Source organism: Glycine max, chromosome 13, assembly GCF_000004515.6.
Source record: "Glycine max cultivar Williams 82 chromosome 13, Glycine_max_v4.0, whole genome shotgun sequence".
NCBI lineage: Eukaryota > Viridiplantae > Streptophyta > Magnoliopsida > Fabales > Fabaceae > Glycine > Glycine max.
This window is the reverse complement of record NC_038249.2, coordinates 39,877,399-39,897,987: the sequence shown is the minus strand read 5'-3', so window position 1 is coordinate 39,897,987 and position 20,589 is coordinate 39,877,399. Positions and strand designations below refer to the sequence as shown.

Here is a 20,589-nt window from a genome sequence, read left to right as displayed (position 1 = left end):
TAATTTTCTTAATAAACACTTATTGAATTAAGTATTGCTAGTTGATTAAGAGTATCCATAATGATGAGAGTTAGTTAATGGGTTGCTGGTAAAATATATTATTTTAATATGTTATATGCGATTTTAAATTGTTTAAAATTAAGAAAAAAAAGGCTCGCATAAGAAGTTATAACTCATGAATTTCTTAATTTTATATTAAAAATAGGAAAGAAAAAAAATATACTTGTGAGTTAAACAAATTATTATTAAAAAGAAAATTAATTATAAATTGAATTACTACTAATTAAATCAAGACTATTGGAGTGCTTAAGTGCCATTTATATTGTTACGTAAAACATCTTAATTACTTTAATATTGGAAATGGGGTTTCTCATTTCTGTGCCTCAAGCCCTCAACGCTGAGGATTCTCTCTGCTAAGCTAGCTGTTTATCTTGGTCTTGTAGATGTCTCACTTACTCTTATATATTCGTCACATCACCATCATCAGCTTCATTGGCATGACCTTTGGGTTTAGACTTTAGAATGGAGGCAGCCATTCAGAGGCCAAAAACAATTAATGGAGATGAATAGATCTTCCAGCACCTCCTCAAAGGAATCAATTATCTGCTATTCTATCTGAAAGAGGGTTATTGGAGGACAGTTTCCAGTATTAAATTCAATGTGAACCTTCTTTGAAATAAGTGTTTATGATAAAAACCTAGTAAGGGTGAAAATGAAACTAATAATGTCAATAAAGTTATAATATATATTTTTTTTATATACAATGCATATTGTCTTGCTTATGTCCATGAAAATAGTCCAATGGGCTATCCCTTATCTCAACAAATATTACATGTTTTGTACGTGAAAATTAAACTAGATAATCTTCCCCAAATATCTAGGAATAATTTTCACTATACAAATCCAATATCCCCCCACTTAAAGAGTTTGTAAGAAATGATAAATAGTTACTTCTCACTTTACAAGAGATTCTCCGCTACGCTCAAATAACCTCTCACACTTGTGTATTCCTCATTTCCTCACTATGCTTAAATGCACCAACTCTTCACGAGACCTCTTTTATATAATCATAAAATGAGGCTTTTTCTAAAAACAGATAGAGTAAGTGCATATTGGTGCATGGCTTCTCACCCTTGATTGTGAGCTCGTCCATAAGTCAAAAAGTAATCAATAGCCTAACAATTGCCCGTGCATTGAAAGTATGAACATGAATTATCCTTCTTTATTTTGAAAATTTAAATTGATCGTCCCTACAGATCTATTGATGTGTGCGAGTGAAAGAAAAACAGAAAGCAATAAAATAACATTGAATCATGTTTGAAGTGAACAATACAGAAATTACATGACTCATAATATTATATAACTAAAACACAAGCAAGAATTTCAACGTTCATCAAACTTTCTCACAACATCTTAATAATCTCTCACATTACAAGCACATAAACTTCAATTTATAACATTCTTCTGCAAAGCTAAAACTCATCGATCGGCATTAGTACATTGATGGAATGCAATAAAGAGACATAAGCTGTAATCAGTAAATTAAATGATTAAAATAGTGTCAAATTTTTGAAGTTGCCAAGGGGAACTCTCTTCAGCAGTACAAGAACTCAGATCTTATACGCTATAACAGGAAATGATCAAAATAGTGGTGAAATTTTGAAGTATCCAAGGGGAACTCTCTTCAGTAATACAATAACTCAGGATCTCATACTTATGCCATAACAGCATTTGCTTAAAATAGTGTAAATTTTGAAGTATCAAAGGGGAACTCTCTTCAGCAGTGTACAAGAACTCAGGACCTCACTGAAGTACATTTTTGTAGGAAGCAGCAACAAGTCACTTGATGGTTCAAGATCCTTGTCCCTGACAAAGAGGGTGCATTAATTTGATTATATATATGACCATCATCTTTGAGGAGCTTAAAGCCATGCATCAATGAGGTCTGTGCTGTGTCAAAGTAACATATCTGTGAAAATAACAGTTTTGTGCAACAAGGGTGCTCCCATTTTCTGGTGTTCAGCTCCTTATTCATTTCAACTGTGGCTTTCCCTGCCATGACCAAACTATCCATCAGCTTCACAACTTGTTCAGCATAAGACAGTGCCCTCAGCCTGTGTATAAAGCAAAATTGTAAAATAAAGTTAGGTTGTCCACAAAAGATGAATCACCAGAAAACTAAGAGCTCATATATATATAGTTGGTTTAAATATGTGTGTTCGTGTACATTTTATGATTTTAGTCCTTATAACTTCTTTTGTTGGCTTTGATCTCTATAAAATTCTACGTAAAAATTTAATATAGGCCATTAAAAGATGAATTTAATACTTCCTAATAATGTAAAATAATTTTATATTATTATTTAATCATAAATTATCATTTAAATTATTTAAAATAATTATTTTAAAAATTAATAAACTTATGGTACATGATAAATTATAATTAAATAATTGTGTAAAATTTTTATAATTTCAACATATAATCTTTTTTCTCTTAAATGATATTTATTTTAGTTCTATTATTTAAGAAACATAATACTTGTTATTCAATACAGGATTATCATGTCAACCAACAATAAGCTAAACTAAAACAATAAAATAAAGTTTTAAAGAAACAAAAATAGACAATTTTTTTTTTTATAAAGACTAACTAAAACCATAAAACATATACATTATAGGATAAAACCATATTTAAATCAAACATATTACACCGCAACAAAGTTATTTACCTGGAAGAAGCAATGCCAAGATGAATAAGAAGTGAAACACTAGTTGATAATTGCATTACATGCAGCTCCATAGTTTTGAGCATGAACAAGATGCATCTTCAATGCAGCTTAATATGGCCTTTGTGAGTGGCAGGTCCTCATCATTGAAATACTTGGTGCTTTGTGGATCTTTAAGTCGTCTGAAATGTCTAGTATTAGGACAGCATTCAATTGTAACATTTTTGCTACTCAAATTCTTGAGAAACGGCATTAATGCTGATTTCTATTTTTTTTTTCTGAAGCACTGCTAAATTATGCCAGTGCACAACACATTTTCTTCTTTAAGAAGCAAACATCCCTTTCATAGTTGAAAACAGTTCAAATTATAAACTATTATATTATTGCCACCGGTTAGGTATGTTTTGTTACTACTAGATTATATAAAAAGACCAATTATTAATTGGAGGTAACGTGTCACCGCCAATAAAGCTGCCACTGCCAGCATTAGAAATTTTGAAGATTCACGTATAACATATATTTACTAAAAAAAAACATATAACATATATTATATATACACTTGGCACTTGGAAAGGGGGGTTTTCAGTTTCCATCTATTGAAGTTGAGAGCTTCTAATTTCAACATGTTATATTCAACTATACATGTTCTGCTCAGTTTACATTGGCTAATTTATGATAATAAATCAGTCTTGGAGACTTTAAACCTGAAAAGCATTAGTCAATATAGTTTCCGTACGCAAAATCTACAACCCACCATGGTGATTGTTGATGGATCTTTTAATTAAAAACTACCATTTAAATTATGGGACCATCTCTTGGTTTATTTACTGCTTTATTTCATTATTTCCGACATAGATTATATATCTAGTGTAACTAGCCGCAGATCATAACAAATAAAGTAATGAAAGGTAATAATATTCTTTAAAAGGAATACCTGGTGTATGATTTTGAACCAAAAAAACAATATGAAAAACGTTTTTCATTGGCAAGCACACGCAGACGAAGGAACAGAAAAGACCTTCCTTGAGGTCCATTTAATATATACTAACACACCATCCAATTGCATGGATTTAGTATATGAAAAAGAATATTCATAGAATCATAGAAAAAGTATCATATAAAAGTACCTGGAAAGCAACGGATATTAGGTTGTCTACTTTGTAATGGATTGAGATCAAAATATAATGGACCAAAAAGAGAACCTATCCAACAAGCCGTACCAACAGATCAATCAAGATTATTTTTTCATCAAAACATGCACTTCCCAAGAACAATAACTAAATTACACCCATCAGCACCAACAGATAAAGTTTGAAACTTTGGAGTTCTAATACGTCTAATAAAGTGTGGTGAGGAAAAGATCTGTCATTTTTTCTCCAAGCTATGAAAAGAAAGCGGAAAACAGCTTAAAACATAGTATTTCAGTTAAACACAAACTTAATTAATTAGTACCTTGCACAAGATAGATAATAAGAACCAAAAAAGGAAAGTTCCTTTAAGTTTAAAGGATGAAGCTACCATATGTGCACATGAATGATCATAGATTATAGAATAGTGAAGAAGAAGAGAGAAGCATACCAATGAACTGGAATTGATGAGAATGAGGGAAGTGGGTGGAAGGAAAAGCCACAGCCAAAGTTTATGAGCAGGGAAATAAAGTGGTCGTTGGCACTTGTCAGTTGTCACATCGAGATCTATTGCATTGTTCCCCTCACTCTTATAAAAGAGACTTAGGACTTAAATAATCATAATGTCGGAAAATGAAATAAAGAAAAATAAAATATATAGGGAAAGGTGCTAGTGTATTACGCTCACTGAACCTGGACGAATAAACGGGAACATTACAAGCAGTAAAAAAGGTTCGGTATAGGCACGCCGCATCTATAGGAAAAGAACAAAGCAAAAAAAGTAGAGAGCATCACCATCATTCACAATGCATCTTTCTTCTGTAATGTTTCCTTTTTAATTTCCCCTTACCATAGTTCACGATGCATTTTTTTTTTTTTTAACTAGGAAGTATATATACACGACTTTTATTCTGTTCATTTTAGAGTAAAATAATATTTTTCAATTTTGACATTATTCTCAAACAGGAGATCCAACCCTAAATTTTGATCAAGAATTCAAGTGTCAACTACTTTTGGTAATGTTTACCCTTTAGTAAGGTTTGTTTTTTTTATTTATTATTTTCCTAGTAAAAGAATACTATAATATATAAACTTTACATTAGTCGATATTTCAATGGTTGCGCCTTTTCTGTTTTCCTATTCTTTGGATGACACCAAGGGTTCAAGTAATAAAGTATACTTGCATATGTATTTTTTGGGGGGCTCCATAAAGATATAGGAATATTTATAAAACATTATGGGAATATTTCAAGGGTGAAATGAAAGTTAATTGCAAATCAATTATTCTACCAAAATAATATGTTATTAGCTTTTCTCAGTATATTAACGAGCTATTATTAGTTGCTTTACATCAGTAAGGATAGTATTAAGTTATGTGTTGCTAGAGCGTCAGAGTCATGTACGGATTTCATAAAAATATCACGATTGATTCCCTCGTAGTACATACTGTAAGATGAATGAATAAATAAATAACGTATACAGTATTCATTTTATTTGTTGAAGAACCATAAAGTCTTACACTGACAAATATATAAAAATTAAAGCGTATAAAATATAGAAAGGTTAAGTGTAATTGGTTTGAATCTCCTTTGAATGAAACATTTCTTATACATACAATACACATTTAACCGAATCCACACTCCTATTGGACTTGTGTTAAAAACATGTACCGATAAAAAAGAAATGCCTCTTAAAACTAAAGAAGCACAAGCTTAGATGGCAATAAATAAATAAAATACAATCTTAGCCTTATGCACCTGAGAATAATTACTTGAGTAAAAACCCAAGAAGAAGTAGAAATAACTTGGACAAAGGGAAACAAAAACTTGTGACCCACTGGATCGATGATGGTACGCAAGTCACTACGAGACCAATCCGGTTGAACTTGAGAGTGTGTCAAAGATTTTTTTTTTTTTTAAAGAATGCGTTAAATAATGTGTTAAAGAATTATGAAATCTTAGATTGGGCAAATAAATAAGTTAAAATGTATATAAACATTGAAAAATACGAAGTTCAATTAGTTTGAATATTTTGGATGATAATGTACTTAAGTACACATTCAGCTCAATTCACAATCTCCTATTAAACTCGCGCTACATATTCTGATATTGTTTCCTTATTTTATTTTAGGTTAAATTAGTTTTTTTTTTCTTCTAATTAACGTAGGTTTGATTTGGTTTTTAATTTTTTTATATTTAATTTGGTTCTCTAATTTTTAAAATTAATTCAATTTTGTCCTTTAATTTTTGTTGTTCAATTTAATCCTTTAATTTTTTAGAGCCGATTCATTTATTTAAAAGATGTAAACATGATTTAAAATCACTTAGTGACGGTTTCAAATTGTCAGAGAATGTATTTTTTTTTTTTTACAATTTAGACTAAAAGATCAAATTGAGTCGATTTAAAAATTAAAGAATCAAATTGAATTAAAAAAATTAAAAAATTAAATTAAATCTAAAAAAATTAAAGGACTAAAAAATTAATTTAACCTTTATTTTATTTTGTAAATGTGAATTTATTTGAAATTGGGTAGAGTGGTGACTTGTGCTTGATTGTATGAAATAAGGCATAATTTTCGAATGCATATAATGTTGAAAATATCATATTAGTTATAAACGTTCAAATTTGTTCTGATTAGTGGATATTCCCTGATTTTAGCCATCATTGATGTCATTTTTGACACTTTCTGTGAAGTAAGCCACAGAATATTCTTTCATTCACCTACTTCTTTCTTTTTCCCTATAAAATCATGTACTTCACAACAAAATAATAGATAAATAAGAGGAATGATAAAGGTGATGAATAATTGAATGTTGATGCATCTAGACATATCTATAGTGCATGTACATCATCAATTAGTTATGATGAGTCTTATTCTCAAATCAGTGAAACTCATAAATTTTAATATATAAGAGAGAGTTTTAGAGAGTGTTAAAAATGTGTGTGACTAGTAAAACAAAAGAAAAAAAAGTTATGTTACTAATACTTATCTTTTATCTAACAGGGAAATTTGAGGTGACATTGTTGAGAAGAATGTTGTTCTTTTAACTAAAAATAAAATTTATAGTCGGCTTAAAGCGTCTGAAATCGTCGAACATGGATTTTGAAAATTTGTATTCAAGACGCACATAGTAAGATTCAAATGAAGTAAGACATTGCCGCACCCATCCAGCAAGCCATGTTTGAAATTCAAGTAAAAAGTTAGATTTGATAAAGAGCTGGTCAACACTAACCCCATATTTGAGCATATCTTTAATATATCAAATAAATGCTTTCATTAGATAGTACAATTTTTATATAAAACTTATTTGGAATTATACTAACAGAAAAAAGTTGAAGTTATGCAGTGACACCGGCAAGTGTATAATTTTTTTAACATAATTATCTGATCACACTTATGATAAGTTTGTTGACTTTTAAAATAATTGATTATTTTAAAATAATTTAATTAGAGATTTATGGTTGAATGATAATGCATAACTGTTTTATAGACCTTAAACTATGCTACTAATTTAATTCATTCCTAAATAAAACAACATTGAAATACAAGTCATCATTTTGTTTATTTATTATGAAATATTTTACACTAAATAATACAAATAATTTAATTCAAATCTAGTATATATTTGTGTTGGCTTACTTTTTGGATAACAATGTTATTAGTGTAAAAAATTTATTAGCTTTATTGATGACTCCAAAAAATCTGACTCTGAAGACAAAAAAAAGAAGTTAATTTTGCCTCCCATCTCTCACTAAGTTGAGCATAACCGAGTTTACAACTTCATGGGCTGGTTGGGGAAGCTTTGGTGGATTTATTCAATATCTTATGGGCGACTTGGTTTAGTCGCTGGTGGTCTTGAGCACGATAAGGTGGGTGACCGTCCAAAGTTTCATACTTAGAGGGCACCGATTTTTGTTATTTAGTTTATATAAGTATTATTTTTTTTTATAGTTTAAAAATTTGACAATGTTAAGGTGAGTCTGAATTTTTTTTTCCCAATCGGATTGCAAAATGTAAAAAGGATAAATTATGAACATAGAAGAAGAAACTAAAAATAAAAATTTCTCTAAAACATTATAATTATTATTATCTTGACGATAGAATTTTATTTAAAGAATTAAAAGTCATTAGATAGATTTCAACACTTGAATCAAAATCAAAATTTAATTATTTTTCTATTCATGTATAACTTACATAATAATATTAATTATTCATGTTATCACTCCATCTACTAAAAAAATTTATTAAAATTAAAAATATTAAGATTCTATTTGTGATATACTATGTTACAATACAAAGTAGATTAAATAATTTTATTTTATTTTAAATAATAATTGTGTATGAATTATTAACTATTCATATGGTTAGTAATAATTTATAGAATAATACTAATTATTTATGTTATCGTTGTTTTAAAGAATTTTCATTATGAACAAAATATTAATGTTTTTTGCAATAAAAAAATTATAAGACAAACAATATTTAATAAAAAGGTCCCAAAAATCTTAGAGCCGATACTAGATTCAGCAGAAACCGTATGCTTCATGAAGCCAAACAACTTTCCAGCATGTCTTAGCAAAGGCCTCCATTCAGAAATTGGAAAGGCAACAAGAAGAACATGTGCCAATGGAAACAATACCAAGAAACAGATTAGGAACAATACCAATGTTGTACATACGCTTCAGTTTATCAAAAGAGCATGCAATAGAGTGTGACTCATGAATCATGATTTGACTTATCTAGCTTTTGTAGTAGGAGAAAAATATTGGATGGATGAGGTCCCTTACCATTTGGACCTTCTAACTGCTTCTGATGTACACCAATCCTTTTCCAATATTGAATAAACAATTATCATTCTCCTAAAAAAAAAAAAAAGAAATCCACCCCCATCCCCAAACCAAAATCGTTAAGATAAACAAAAAAGAATGTATATTATGTCATAAGCTATATTACACATTCAAATAAACTTCCCATATACTCTAACACTCTAGTCTATATGTTAGTTTTAACAATGAGTATAATTGTTCTAAATCAGGCTTGAGACTCAATATGTGTAGTGAGTCACTTCGGTCTAAACGCTGAATCAACATAGATAAACACTAAGGCTTTTAAGATGAGATCATGAACAAAAGATCACATTTCAAGCTAGAATAAAGTCACCCTATTGCTACATCAAGACAATGAATTGAAATATTGCTCTTAGAGGCCCTAAGCCCTCATGCCAGATAGTCCAGCTCATCTCATACCAAATATCACTAGAATAGGTAGACATTTGACCACTCTAGTGGAGTATTTATTGACAAGTGATGAGCTAGCTTTTAATGTTACTTCTCCATTTTTCACATAGTTTCTCAGCCTTATTGAAGAGTTCACTGTGACTAGAAGACCTCATACCTCAGACACGTTGAAAGCACTTCGGTCAACATTATCCAAAGCTAAGTTCATATTAACATTTAACCACAAACATGTTAGGTTGGTCCACCTCAAACACTTCAACTTGGTCCATCTCAAATAGATCAACAATGTTAGCCTATGTTTCAAATCTTTAAAATTTAATAATTGCTTTTATTTATAAACCCATTTTGTACAATATTTGTTTGCAGGCCAATGCTAGGGTGGTCCAGTTTTTTTCGTGACTTTGGTGGACTAGTAAATATGACCCTGTAGTGTAGATATATATGAATTTTGATTAAATAATTTATTTAAATAAATTATGTTGTGATGACTTTTATGTCCTTATTATTGCATAAAGACAAATATGTCTCATCTAAGTGTTTTACTTTTGCGTCTCTTTTTTGGATCTCCGGGTGAAGGTTGTAACTGTTCGAAAATTATATATCAGAGGAATAAAATTAAAAATATATTGTCCTCGTTGAAGGTTTGTTTGGTACAATAAAGCATTTAGTTGTGACACAAGTTCTTGGTCGACGACTTGAAAACTGTCGTATCCAACAACACAAGACCTCAACAACATTTCGGTCAAATCACAACAACATATGTCGTCATTACAATACTTCAAAACAAGCACTGCAATTAACCTTGTGGTCAATAAGTATGGTGAAAGAATCAAACCATTTTGAGTTGAAAAATATTATGATAAAAAAAGCTACAATATCACAGCAGGGATCACAGCTACTATTCAAATTCTTTTATTGAATGGAAGAGAATGTAGAAAGAAATAGAAGAAAAGAACTGACTTCTAAACACAAAAATTCAGTTTAAATTTAAGATTTTTATTTGCTTGCATTTTCCCTTCAATCTAAACTTCTAATTTTTTTCTCCACAATAAGTTTCCATGAATCCTCCTCCCCTTGAGTTTCCATGAATTCAAAGAAGAGATTTGTTGAAGACATGTTCAATTGCCTACTTTGTCAGGTTTCTGCGGTATTCAATGATGACATGTCACAAGTTTTTAATATTTTATTCATTCGGTGCACATGAACAGAACACCCAATGGAACTAATAGTAATATTTTTTTGTACTTGTTATACTTTTACGTCACAAGTCACAACCCTTCCATTTAATCTTCGAAAAATTCGGGATTAGAATAATTTTAATTTCGTTATGTGAATCGAATATAGCAAGAACACGTGCCAACCTTGGGCCTTGGAACATGTCACAATAAGAATTTAAAGACATGACATTACATGAGATGATATACGAACCAATTATGTTCTCATTCGATATGGTGATTTCACAGTGCAACAATGCATCAGCAGCTTTTTCTTGTTTCTTCTGTTTGGTTTGACTTGTAATGGAATGAAAACTACAGATCTGGCTAAAAGGCACTTAGAATAAGAATATTTTCAATATGTGAACAGAACATAATTGCGTGACGGATTTAGAAATTTTTTTCAATAATGGGAAAAAAAATACTCTAATATTTTATCAAACAAAAAATTATATAAGTTTTATTCAAAATGATTATAAGAAATTCAAAATAATAAAATTTAAAAGGATAAAATGAATAAAATTAATATCAATTTATTCCCTTTTTTATCTTTTACAAGTATTTACATTCATCTTATTAAAAAAATATCCTGTGGGGATAAGATCTATTTTTTTATTGGAGAAAAAATATTCATTCAATATATTTAAATAAAAAATTTACTTTTGTGGAAACAATTACCCCTATTATTATCCTCCATATAGATCCACCACTGAATATAACTAATTAACTTGGTGGGTGGAAGATGATAAAAATCAAGACATGAGATGCGAACCAAACATGTTCTTAATGATTACGATACAGTGACAGAATACATTAGCCGATTCTTTTCGTTTTTTTGCCAGGTTTGACAATTTAATAGAAAGAAAGCTCAGAACTACATATTTGGCTAAAACCTCATACCTTGTTAATTGTTATCCTTCATGAATATCTTCTTCAATGGCCATCAAACTTCGTTTGATGAATTGAAGTTTAGATGAACTAATGGCACTGTCTAAAGGTCAAGATCAACTATTGTTAGCATAAATTCAAACTATTCAAGAAACGAAGAGAGGATAAAGTTCTGAATATTGATTGAATGAAAAATTACAATACAAGTCTCTATTTAAATTCTTATTAAGACAGGTAGTATAGCACACGTGTCAATCTATAAAACTGACTAACAAAATGAATAAAAGGCTAACTAACTATTGTGTAATGTAAATTACATTTTTTACCATACCCGAAGAAATGTGGCAAATTCCTGTAGGGACATAAAATGGTTTTTGGTATGTGGTTAGATACTCATGACATGAAAGTTGAAGGGTTAATTAATTATATTATTACAGCTGCCCAAAAAGGAAAAAGTTACTGCACCGCACAGAAAATTTGAGGAAGAAAGTTTCCTAGAGTTATATGCATTTTAGATTAGTATTTGTTGTAGTAATGAAAAATATTGAGTTAAATAGTGATTGGACCCTAATAGAACAGCACCATTGGAGACAAACCTCAGAAACTTTTGGAACAGCACCATTCATGGCTTGCAGGAAGTGCTTCTGCCAATTGTCATTGCTATTTTTGTATGCAAATTTGTCCCATTTTATCATATGCTATACCAACAATGATGTGGTTAAGGAGATGCAGAGGGGTTAAATTGAGCTGTGATAACATACTCAAGCATCCAAATCAAGGACATAAAACTCAAGAATGAAAACTCTTGAGCACAGTAGAAGTCCAAACCAAAGCTTGCTCTCCTTGATATTAATTGTTGGCAAATTTTTATTAAGTTAGCATGCTAGAATCTAAAAATATGAGAGGACTACTCTGCACAGGCTTGCTGGACTCCTAAAACAACTGAACAAAATTTTCTACTATTTTTCCATGGGTTATTGTAAAAGTTTAGGAGGAGATAAAATAAGAGAAGAATCAAAATACATAATTCAAATCATAAAATAAAAAAATTAAGAAGTCAAACCTGAAGATGTCCTAAGGCAGTTTGTGCTCGGGGTTCAGTCATAGACGCCTCAAAATCAATATAGAAAAGGTAATCGAAATACCTAAATCAAAAAATACTACAGGTTAATTTAATGTTTGTGTTGGGAAAAACCCAAGTCCCACATCAGCTAAAAATAAAGCCAAATTAGAATATATAAGTGAGGGGCAACCCTCACCTCTTGAGTTACCTTTTGGGATTGAGTTAAACCTACATTGGCTTGTAAGAATCTTGAGTTACCTTTTGGGATTGAATTAAACATGTCTGAACACTGCAGCAAGTAGCAATTAAAGACAAACTAGCATGAAAAAGACAAGGTATGAAGGACAATGGCCAATTGTGGTGCTCCGTTGGGAAAAGGCAAAAAGCTAACTCACTTGGCAGTTGGAGTGTTTGAGTCATCAACAACTCTTAATGGCCGATTTCTTTGTGGTCGGCTTTCAATCTGATTTCAAAATGCATATTGTTACTTTTCACCTAATCATCATATATAGGGCTAGACTAACAAGAAAAAAAAAGAAGTTTTTCCACAGATAACCTTGGTTAAATTTATGTCTCTCAATGCAAATGCATTGCAGTTGATTCATGTCACTTTTTAGTAAATATTTTCACCTTATTAATTTAAACCCATTTTTGAAAAAAAAAATCAACTTCAAGAGAAATTTATACACCATAAGAGTATATTGATGTAGCTCATCAGTAAAAAAATAAAAAAATCAAGGGTTTAAAGAGCATATTAGTGGGAACCATTGATTATAAATAAAAGGTTAGAAATGGGATCAGTTGGCAGATATTCAAAAGTGGATTTAAGCATCCCATCATCCACATTATTCCTGGACAGAAGGGAAGCAAATGAGAAAGAGAGAGAATAAGGAATGTTAGATAGCCTTAGAAAGAATGTTCTGAACGTCTAAAGAACAAGTGAGGTCTAAGCTAAATAGTAAATACCACAATCATGGAAATTTAAGATATTTCTGTCTTGCATCTATTACTGTTAGAGACAAAAGTCATTCTTGGGGTTCCTCCTAACAGCATAACATTTAGGGGAATTGTTCTTCTACATGTTGAAAAATTAGAGAAAATAAAGAGTCTGAATTATCTGTAGGAAAGGTAGAGAAGGAGACAATGTAGAAAAGCCATAGGTTGAAGCACATATTGCCTCTAGTCAACAACTATATTTACACTAGAAGAAAGAGTATATGCAATATCACTCTTGAATTCAGGGTCAACGCTTATTTCCTGATAGTTTCCCTAATACTTTGTGAGAAATTCGTAGCTTTGTCTTATAGAATGTTACTCAGCTATATGACCATCACTTCTCCTACTTTAACTACATTTTTAAGTTATAAATGAGGCAGTACAAGATGGTACATAGCAAGAGATTTTCATGCTCTGGGAGCTCCTAGAATTTCCCATATTTACTATATTTATACTGTTAAACATGATAACAACTGCTTTATAATTATCACCGATTGCACCAAAAAGCTAAAATTCTTATTTGCAAATCTCTGGTACCAGCCTAGTTTCTTTGCTTTCAAAGTAACATAACATGTACACACTAAGCTCTCAAATGCATACTTGTTGACAATCAAATCAAGGGTAGTGAGTAACAAGTTAATTGACAATTTCTTGCAAATAATGATTCGTAAGGGATTTTACTTGAATTCATTCTGCAAGTACATTAAGCCCGCAGATTTCCGCAGCTCGAATGCTGGCAATCGCACCGGCATCATACAGACCATTTGAAGCTATAATCTAATCTCAAAGACACATTAAGAAAAACAGAAAAAAATTATTCTCTACTTTAGAGAAAGTCTGAAGTCACATAGGAATGATAGGATGTATAGATAGATTACCTGAGCAGCACCAGCTGTGTCATCAACGTTTTCTCTGGCAACACCTAATTTAGTCAGGAAATCATCACTCAATTCAAATGCCTGCAAGCAAAAACCTTAAAATTTTTCATGGCTCTAATGTGACTAGTAGTCTAGTACACAATCAGGTATTCTACAACATTTGGTATATTATATACAATACAACTCATAGTTTCAGTTATATATAAGGAAGGTGCCCAGACTTAAACAAACAAAACCCAAATGCGTGTTGAAAACTAAATGATCTACACTCTGCAGTCTACTTGCTCCAAATTAGTCAATGAATCAATGCCAAACAAAGTAGGCAATGAGAAATACTTGTTATATGTCTCTCATTGTTTAACTAAAGGGCAGAGCAACTATTACACAGCTTTCACGAGAACAATTCAACCAAATTGAAACTTTAAAATTCAATATTACCTTTGAAAATTAATTGATTTAACCCAGTTCCATTCATGCATGGACCAATGGTATATAAATTTTAAAACAAGAATAAAGTAATTGATTTCTTTCTTTTGTTGCATAGGATTAGATGTCACACAACAATTGGTTGTCAAAAAAAAAAATCATGTCTACACTACCACGTCTAAAAAAGTGCCAGCAACATGAAGCTTTGCCTGAGAATGACTTAGAACCCGTTTTAGGTACTCAGTTCTGATGCCAGGCAGAGCTAGAAGGGAGAGGTTAGTAGCCAACTGCACCTCACCAACAATGTGAAGCCTATGGCAAAGAAGTAAATCATAGTTCCGTTGAATGCTTCCCCCAGATGTATTTTCTATTGGAAGGATAACTTTGTCAGCCCACCATATCTCAACTGCCTGTCAAACATTTTTTTTCAATATAAGGACTATTACAGTTTTATCCAAATACTAGCTTCAAGAATATTACAGATTATGTCAAATCAAACCTTAAAAGCTTCTTCAAAGTCATTGCATGAAACTGTTTCACAATTAGGGTAAGCTTTGAGTGCAGCATCCTCGCTGTATGATCCTGGTATCCCCTAATTCAGTAATCCAAGCAAATAATGACCCATTGATAGCAGATCACACAGAGGCAGACATCACATTCATCATGATCATACCTTATATGATATCTGTACTTTAGCACCATCATCCAAAGCAGCCACAATATCAGATATGGATAATGGCTCTACAATTAGTGACAAACAGAAGTTTCAAAATCTGGCATCTTCCAGTAAAACTCATAACAAAATACAAAAATGGGAATGCATAAATTCAAATGATAATGTTTATAACTAGTCTGAACATGACACTATAGTTCTTCAAATGAATAGGACCCTTAACTTTCTAAATGGTTACAACTAGTCTGAGCATGACACTATAGCTCTTCAAATGAGTACATAACTTTTCTCCAAGATGCATACTAAATTCTGAACAATACTTCCCACCATTCAAGAACATGAATATAGTGAGAAATATAAGAGTAAGTTAATGGAAGACCAAAAATCTAAACATCAGAATGGTTGTATCAAAAACTATTTTTAATAAGTATACAGATTCTTTATCTGTATTTGATAATAACATTTTCCCATCAAGAAGTTCCTTCCTCAAATTAGCAAAAAGTATAATAAAATAAAAGTTCCCTCATAATTTTCTAATTCTCCAGGGGAGATAATATCCAAAATTCCAAATCTTTCATGATACTGACCGTGGCTAGTTCTTTCACCCTGTAACTACATAAAATTGCCTGCATTTCATCATCTTATTTTTGGCTTGAACAACAAATGCTAAAAGAAACAAAAGGGGTTTTTTTCCTTCTTCTTTATCCACACTTTAGCTAAACAATGTAAGAAAGTTCCTAATTTGAAATCAGAAGTTCACTTGCATTAAGGTACACAACTCCAAATCAAATCAAGTGTACACTATACTCCTGGCTAAAGTGGCAATGCTTATATTTTCTCACCCTGGCCCAGTACCGATAACAAAATAGCATTATTAGCCACAATTACATCAAGTTCAAGAACTAGTATGTACCCAACCATGGCTCAAAAGTTGTCACAAAAAGTGCGCAAGCCCAATTAACCATTTGAGATAAAAAAAAAAAAACCAATAAAGAAAGCAACAATGGAATATATTAAATCCAACATGGATATTCAATTCCCACAAACTTATAATAAGGTTCCTTAAACACTACACTAGAATTAATCATCTTGAAGAAAGTGAAAGGTAGAAAAGCTAACACCCACTTGGAAGGGAGACCGAATCCTTATGCACTCCACGGGAGACATAATCATCCATTTGAGGATGATCAACCACACGCATCACTATCTTCACTGCCTTCCATGGATTCTCGTCCCCACCACATTTCTGTGCTCTCGTCAGCTGCTTTTTTTCCCCAACTCAGTGTAAGAGCACTGTGTCTGATTCTCAAATTGTGACACCAAAGTTGAGAACTTGCGAGTCCACCTACTGTCACAGCCATGGAGGTCAACGGTTCTCAATAGTTGAAGTGTGCTCTCTCACTCTCACACCCAAAACCATTACAAAAAAAAAAATGTGAAGTGCAAGAAAGACCAAAAGCAACCGCTTGGACCAAAAGTACAAAACTAACTATGCTGGTTTTGAGGGACACTTCACTTGTTCAGAATGCATGCTGCATTAAAATAAACAGATATTTACAGAGACAAAACCATGTCCATAATAATAATAATAATAATTTTGTCTTTGAAAATAAAAATAAAAATCAATCCTATTCATTTTGTCTTATAGTGCCATCCTTTCCTGCCTCCTTCCTTGTTTTATTTTATCTTTTTATTTTATCATTAAGAATTAACAATAATACAATTTTTTTTACAACATTCACCCTTGTTCAAAAGTCGGATCCCCTTTCATGCTTCCTTGTGGTTTTCAAACTTATTTTCCATATATATATATATATATATATATATATATATTTGATTTAATATATTATTTATTAAATACATGGATAGGTTTGAGATTATTTTATCTTAACTAATAATCTTATTATTAAATTTTGAATATACAACGTTAAATATTTAAAAAATAATTTTTTTACTGATAATAGTCTATCCAGATTGAAAATTATCTCCCCTGAAAGATTATGTTTTCTGTACCAAAAAATAGTTTTGTTATTTTCTGATGACTAATGGACACAGGGCCCAAAAAATAAATGAAAACTAACCACAGCTATTAAGAAAAGAGTACCACCAAGGAACAGAACACCATACTGAAGACATGGTCCCGTTTGGCGGGCTAAGCAGCACAAGCATTGACTTCTCCATAAAATATGATTATTTGAGGGCAACAAACTAGCCGCTGCAATATTTATTTGGAGTAATGATATTTATGAAAAATTTTATAATATTTTTTACACAAAGAAAATAAATAAAAGGAGAATGTGTGATAATACGAAGAGTATAATGGTCATATAAATGTAAAATATAGGTTTACACCGTCATTTAATAACAAATTATTATTGATATAACTTTTAAAATAATTATCATAAAAATCAATAATTTTATCATATATGATAGGTTATAATTAAATAATAGTGTAAAAAAATTTTACACTGTTATTCGTCAGTGTATAATCCTTTTTATCTGATAAAAAATAATGTAATATAGAAAAAAATCATTGTATTTTTTTTACAAATGATATTATTCAAATATTTAAAAACAATGCTAATAATATGCATTTTGTTTCGTCTTTTTGTATAACACCGTTTCAGCGGAAGGTATGACTGTCATACCGTGTGTTTTTTGCGTTTTTTAGTGTTCTTGGGGATTTTCCCCCGTTAAATTACTGTGGATTTTCCCTCGCTTATTAAAAAAAAAAACAAGAAGAAGCAATGCTAATAATATGCATTTTTATGAAAATACCAGCAGAATGGGATCCCATCTTTACTAAACAAGGCACATTAATTGTCTTTTCAAGTATGTAAAATGAAAATAGCCTAGTAGTACTTAGCAAATATAATATTTAAGCTAAGATGTCAAGTAAATTTAGCAAATATTTACTTCATAAAAAATATTAAAATAACTAACAGTTTTCTGTAAGAAAAACAAACAAACTAACAGTTATATAAAATGCTCATTTATGTCAATTGTACTACTTGACATTGTGTGACTCAATAATTCGAGGGAGAAATCATGAGGCAAATGATGAGGGTGAAATTTCATGTAAAGGTTAACATTTCATGTATGATCGATAGAGATAGCATCCAAACATTATATGACGATAGAGATTAAGTAGATAATAGTTTTTTTTTTTTTTTATCTGTCATACAAATTGAAGATGATATTAAAAAATTTATAATACACATATTTTATTCCATCAATTAAATTAGATTTTCTTGTTAAATATAGATTACAGTTACACTTATAAATATTTATTTAATATTATTTTAACTATAGGTAACAAATTAGTGATGCACTATACGTATAGAGAATAGAGAAAAAAATTATGAATATACTACATATATAATTATTGTATAGTATTCTATAGGGTTAGGTTAACACAGATAAAATGACTTCATGATGGGAGGGATTAAATGGATAACCATTTCATAGATAGAAATTGATTTAATAACTTTTTAAGTATAGAAATCAAATTAAGAATTCGTTATATTACAAGGACTAAATATGTGTGTTAAACCAAAACCTTATTTATTCATGCCCATGTTGCAATGTTGCTGCTCCAGAGTTTCGTTTCTTTCTCCAATGTATCTAAAAGACAAATAATAGGATTTTTTTTTCTTTAGGTTCATAATATGCAATTGACTTATAAATATTTGGATTCACGAATTGGCAGGAAAAAAGTAAAAAACAATGTGACATCCTCGTTCAGAAAATGAGCAAAGCTCTTCGACCAATAATTAAACGTTGAAGGGAATTAGAAAATCAATACCTGAAGAAAAGTAGAAACAGTAAAAGTCATCGTTCTTTTAATCAGTACACAACTACACATTATCAGGTATAGACAGATTTTTCATGAACCAGGTGATGCAATCACTAGTCCAAAGTTACGGGTGGAGAATGACAAGATATTATTAGGGCCCAATTAAGGGAATTAGAATCCTTAAGTGGGAAGAAACCATGAGTAATGAAAGTTACGAAGAAACAACCACAAAAATTAAACTTTGTCAAACATAAAAGAGATAGATAGATAGATAGATATTGACCTCTCGGGAGGTTCACTCATTCAAACAAACAAGCTATATGCATCCAACAACTGAAGACGTAAGTTAGGTTAGGTGGGTAGGTCTGGTGCCACCCCAAATATTTGTGACTGTTTAAAAGATTTCTCAGCAAATTGCGGGTCTCCACAATTTCGGCGACCATGTGATAAATATTATTACAGTAAGGATTTTCCCAACTTTGTTTTGAATGTTTCTTCTACTCCAAAATGAGAAATTCAACTAAACATTTTTTTTAAATAATCTTAAAAAATAAGCTAGTTTTTAGAAGAATTTTTTTTAAACAAATTTAACACACATGATAAGTTGTAATTAGATAACTGTATAATATTTGTTTTACATATTCATAATATAAGTTTTTTTTCTTTTATGTAAAAGTACTTAAAAAAATTTTCCCCCAGCTCTATCCCTGTGTTTCCTTCTCTCTCTCAACTCTCTTTCTCTAGTCTCTCCCTGCTCTCATTCTCTCTCCTTGCTCTCTTTATATCTTCTTTGGAGCCTTCTTAATTTCTTAAGCTAAAAATAAAAATAAAAAACCTTACATAATTTTTTCTCCAATTTAAGATAATTTTTAAACAAAAAAGTTAGGCGAAACATATAAACACGATTAAATGACACTAAATGTCCAATTTAATAACTTTTTCAAAAAGTAGATATGTAATTATGTATATAAATGGTATTATCGTGATAATTATATATGCATATAAAATTTGATATGATTTAGACATTGGTAGATATGTAATCAAATCACAATTATTTATTATGTTTTAAATAGTAGTATGAAAAAAACATTTGTTAGAACAAATCAATTCCTTTCATAAATTTTAATATTTTAAGGGAATAGTCTTGGTTTTCGGTCAAAGGATATATTGAGTTCACCAAAAATATTTTACGTTAAAAATAAAGCACGATGCTGTAGTATTATTTTTTTTAGGGGTGATTAATTTTTCAATTGTGTAAAATTTTGTAAAGGTAATCTATTTTAAGAGAACTTGAAATTTAGAAATTAATTTTAATACAATATCGGTGTAAAAAAAATTATATTTACAATTAATTAGAAATTATCTTAAAGATATTTCGCCTCCGTGATATAATGATTCAGAAATTTCTTCCCCAATAGAGTGGGCAACAATATAGGAGGGGTTGCCTATTTTCAAGAAGTGGTAACTTGAACTCGAGTGACCCAATTTCGAGGTTTAATTTGAATTAAATTGGGGATAGGGCATTAAAATGAATTAGTAGGGCCCAGCGTAGAAACCAGTAGGCA

The 20,589-nt window shown here is 30.6% G+C and overlaps 2 protein-coding genes across 19 annotated transcripts; both read right to left on the bottom strand.

Moving 5' to 3' along the window:
• Nucleotides 1-1,301: 1,301 nt before the first annotated feature.
• On the bottom strand, nt 1,302-4,438 carry LOC100527444 (uncharacterized). 3 transcript variants are annotated; one of them, NM_001249248.2, is made up of 4 exons: nt 4,304-4,438; nt 3,853-3,927; nt 2,729-2,907; nt 1,302-2,114 (listed from the first exon to the last, which is right to left on the bottom strand). In NM_001249248.2, exons 3-4 carry the CDS (start codon nt 2,809-2,811, stop codon nt 1,796-1,798), a joined length of 402 nt encoding a protein of 133 aa, NP_001236177.2. In that variant the 5' UTR covers nt 2,812-2,907; nt 3,853-3,927; nt 4,304-4,438; the 3' UTR covers nt 1,302-1,795. The 3 variants fall into 3 exon arrangements, with proteins under 3 accessions (NP_001236177.2, XP_025980590.1, NP_001349579.1); XM_026124805.2 differs by lacking the exon at nt 4,304-4,438 and adding an exon at nt 4,178-4,286; NM_001362650.1 differs by lacking the exon at nt 3,853-3,927.
• Nucleotides 4,439-9,627: 5,189 nt separating this feature from the next.
• LOC100785311 (arogenate dehydratase 1) lies at nt 9,628-16,764 on the bottom strand. 16 transcript variants are annotated; one of them, XR_005888007.1, is made up of 11 exons: nt 16,354-16,762; nt 15,229-15,296; nt 15,055-15,147; nt 14,729-14,965; nt 14,130-14,210; nt 13,933-14,028; nt 12,651-12,718; nt 12,452-12,544; nt 12,256-12,337; nt 11,205-11,291; nt 9,628-10,627 (listed from the first exon to the last, which is right to left on the bottom strand). XR_005888007.1 is itself a non-coding variant. In XM_014765991.3 (7 exons), the coding sequence occupies exons 1-6, from the start codon at nt 16,427-16,429 to the stop codon at nt 13,939-13,941; spliced, it is 645 nt and encodes a 214-aa protein (XP_014621477.1). In that variant the 5' UTR covers nt 16,430-16,762; the 3' UTR covers nt 11,354-12,718; nt 13,933-13,938. The 16 variants fall into 16 exon arrangements, 1 of the variants encoding a protein (XP_014621477.1); XR_005888004.1 differs by having other exon boundaries at nt 9,628-10,631; nt 11,205-11,295; nt 12,464-12,544; XR_003263963.2 differs by having other exon boundaries at nt 11,205-11,295; nt 12,464-12,544.
• Between the last annotated feature and the right edge of the window lie 3,825 nt (nt 16,765-20,589).

What these genes read in the sequence shown, in the direction of transcription:
- LOC100527444 (NM_001249248.2), bottom strand. Translation starts at nt 2,811, where the DNA reads ATGCTCAAAACTATGGAGCTGCATGTAATGCAATTATCAACTAGTGTT. An exon ending in CTTGGCATTGCTTCTTCCAG is followed by an intron (nt 2,115 to 2,728) that starts GTAAATAACTTT and finishes CTTTATACACAG; the next exon opens with GCTGAGGGCACTGTCTTATG.
- LOC100785311 (XM_014765991.3), bottom strand. Translation starts at nt 16,429, where the DNA reads ATGCGTGTGGTTGATCATCCTCAAATGGATGATTATGTCTCCCGTGGA. An exon ending in ACTTTGAAGAAGCTTTTAAG is followed by an intron (nt 14,966 to 15,054) that starts GTTTGATTTGAC and finishes AATGTTTGACAG; the next exon opens with GCAGTTGAGATATGGTGGGC. An exon ending in CTGGCACTTTTTTAGACGTG is followed by an intron (nt 14,211 to 14,728) that starts GTAGTGTAGACA and finishes TTTTGCTTGCAG; the next exon opens with GCATTTGAATTGAGTGATGA.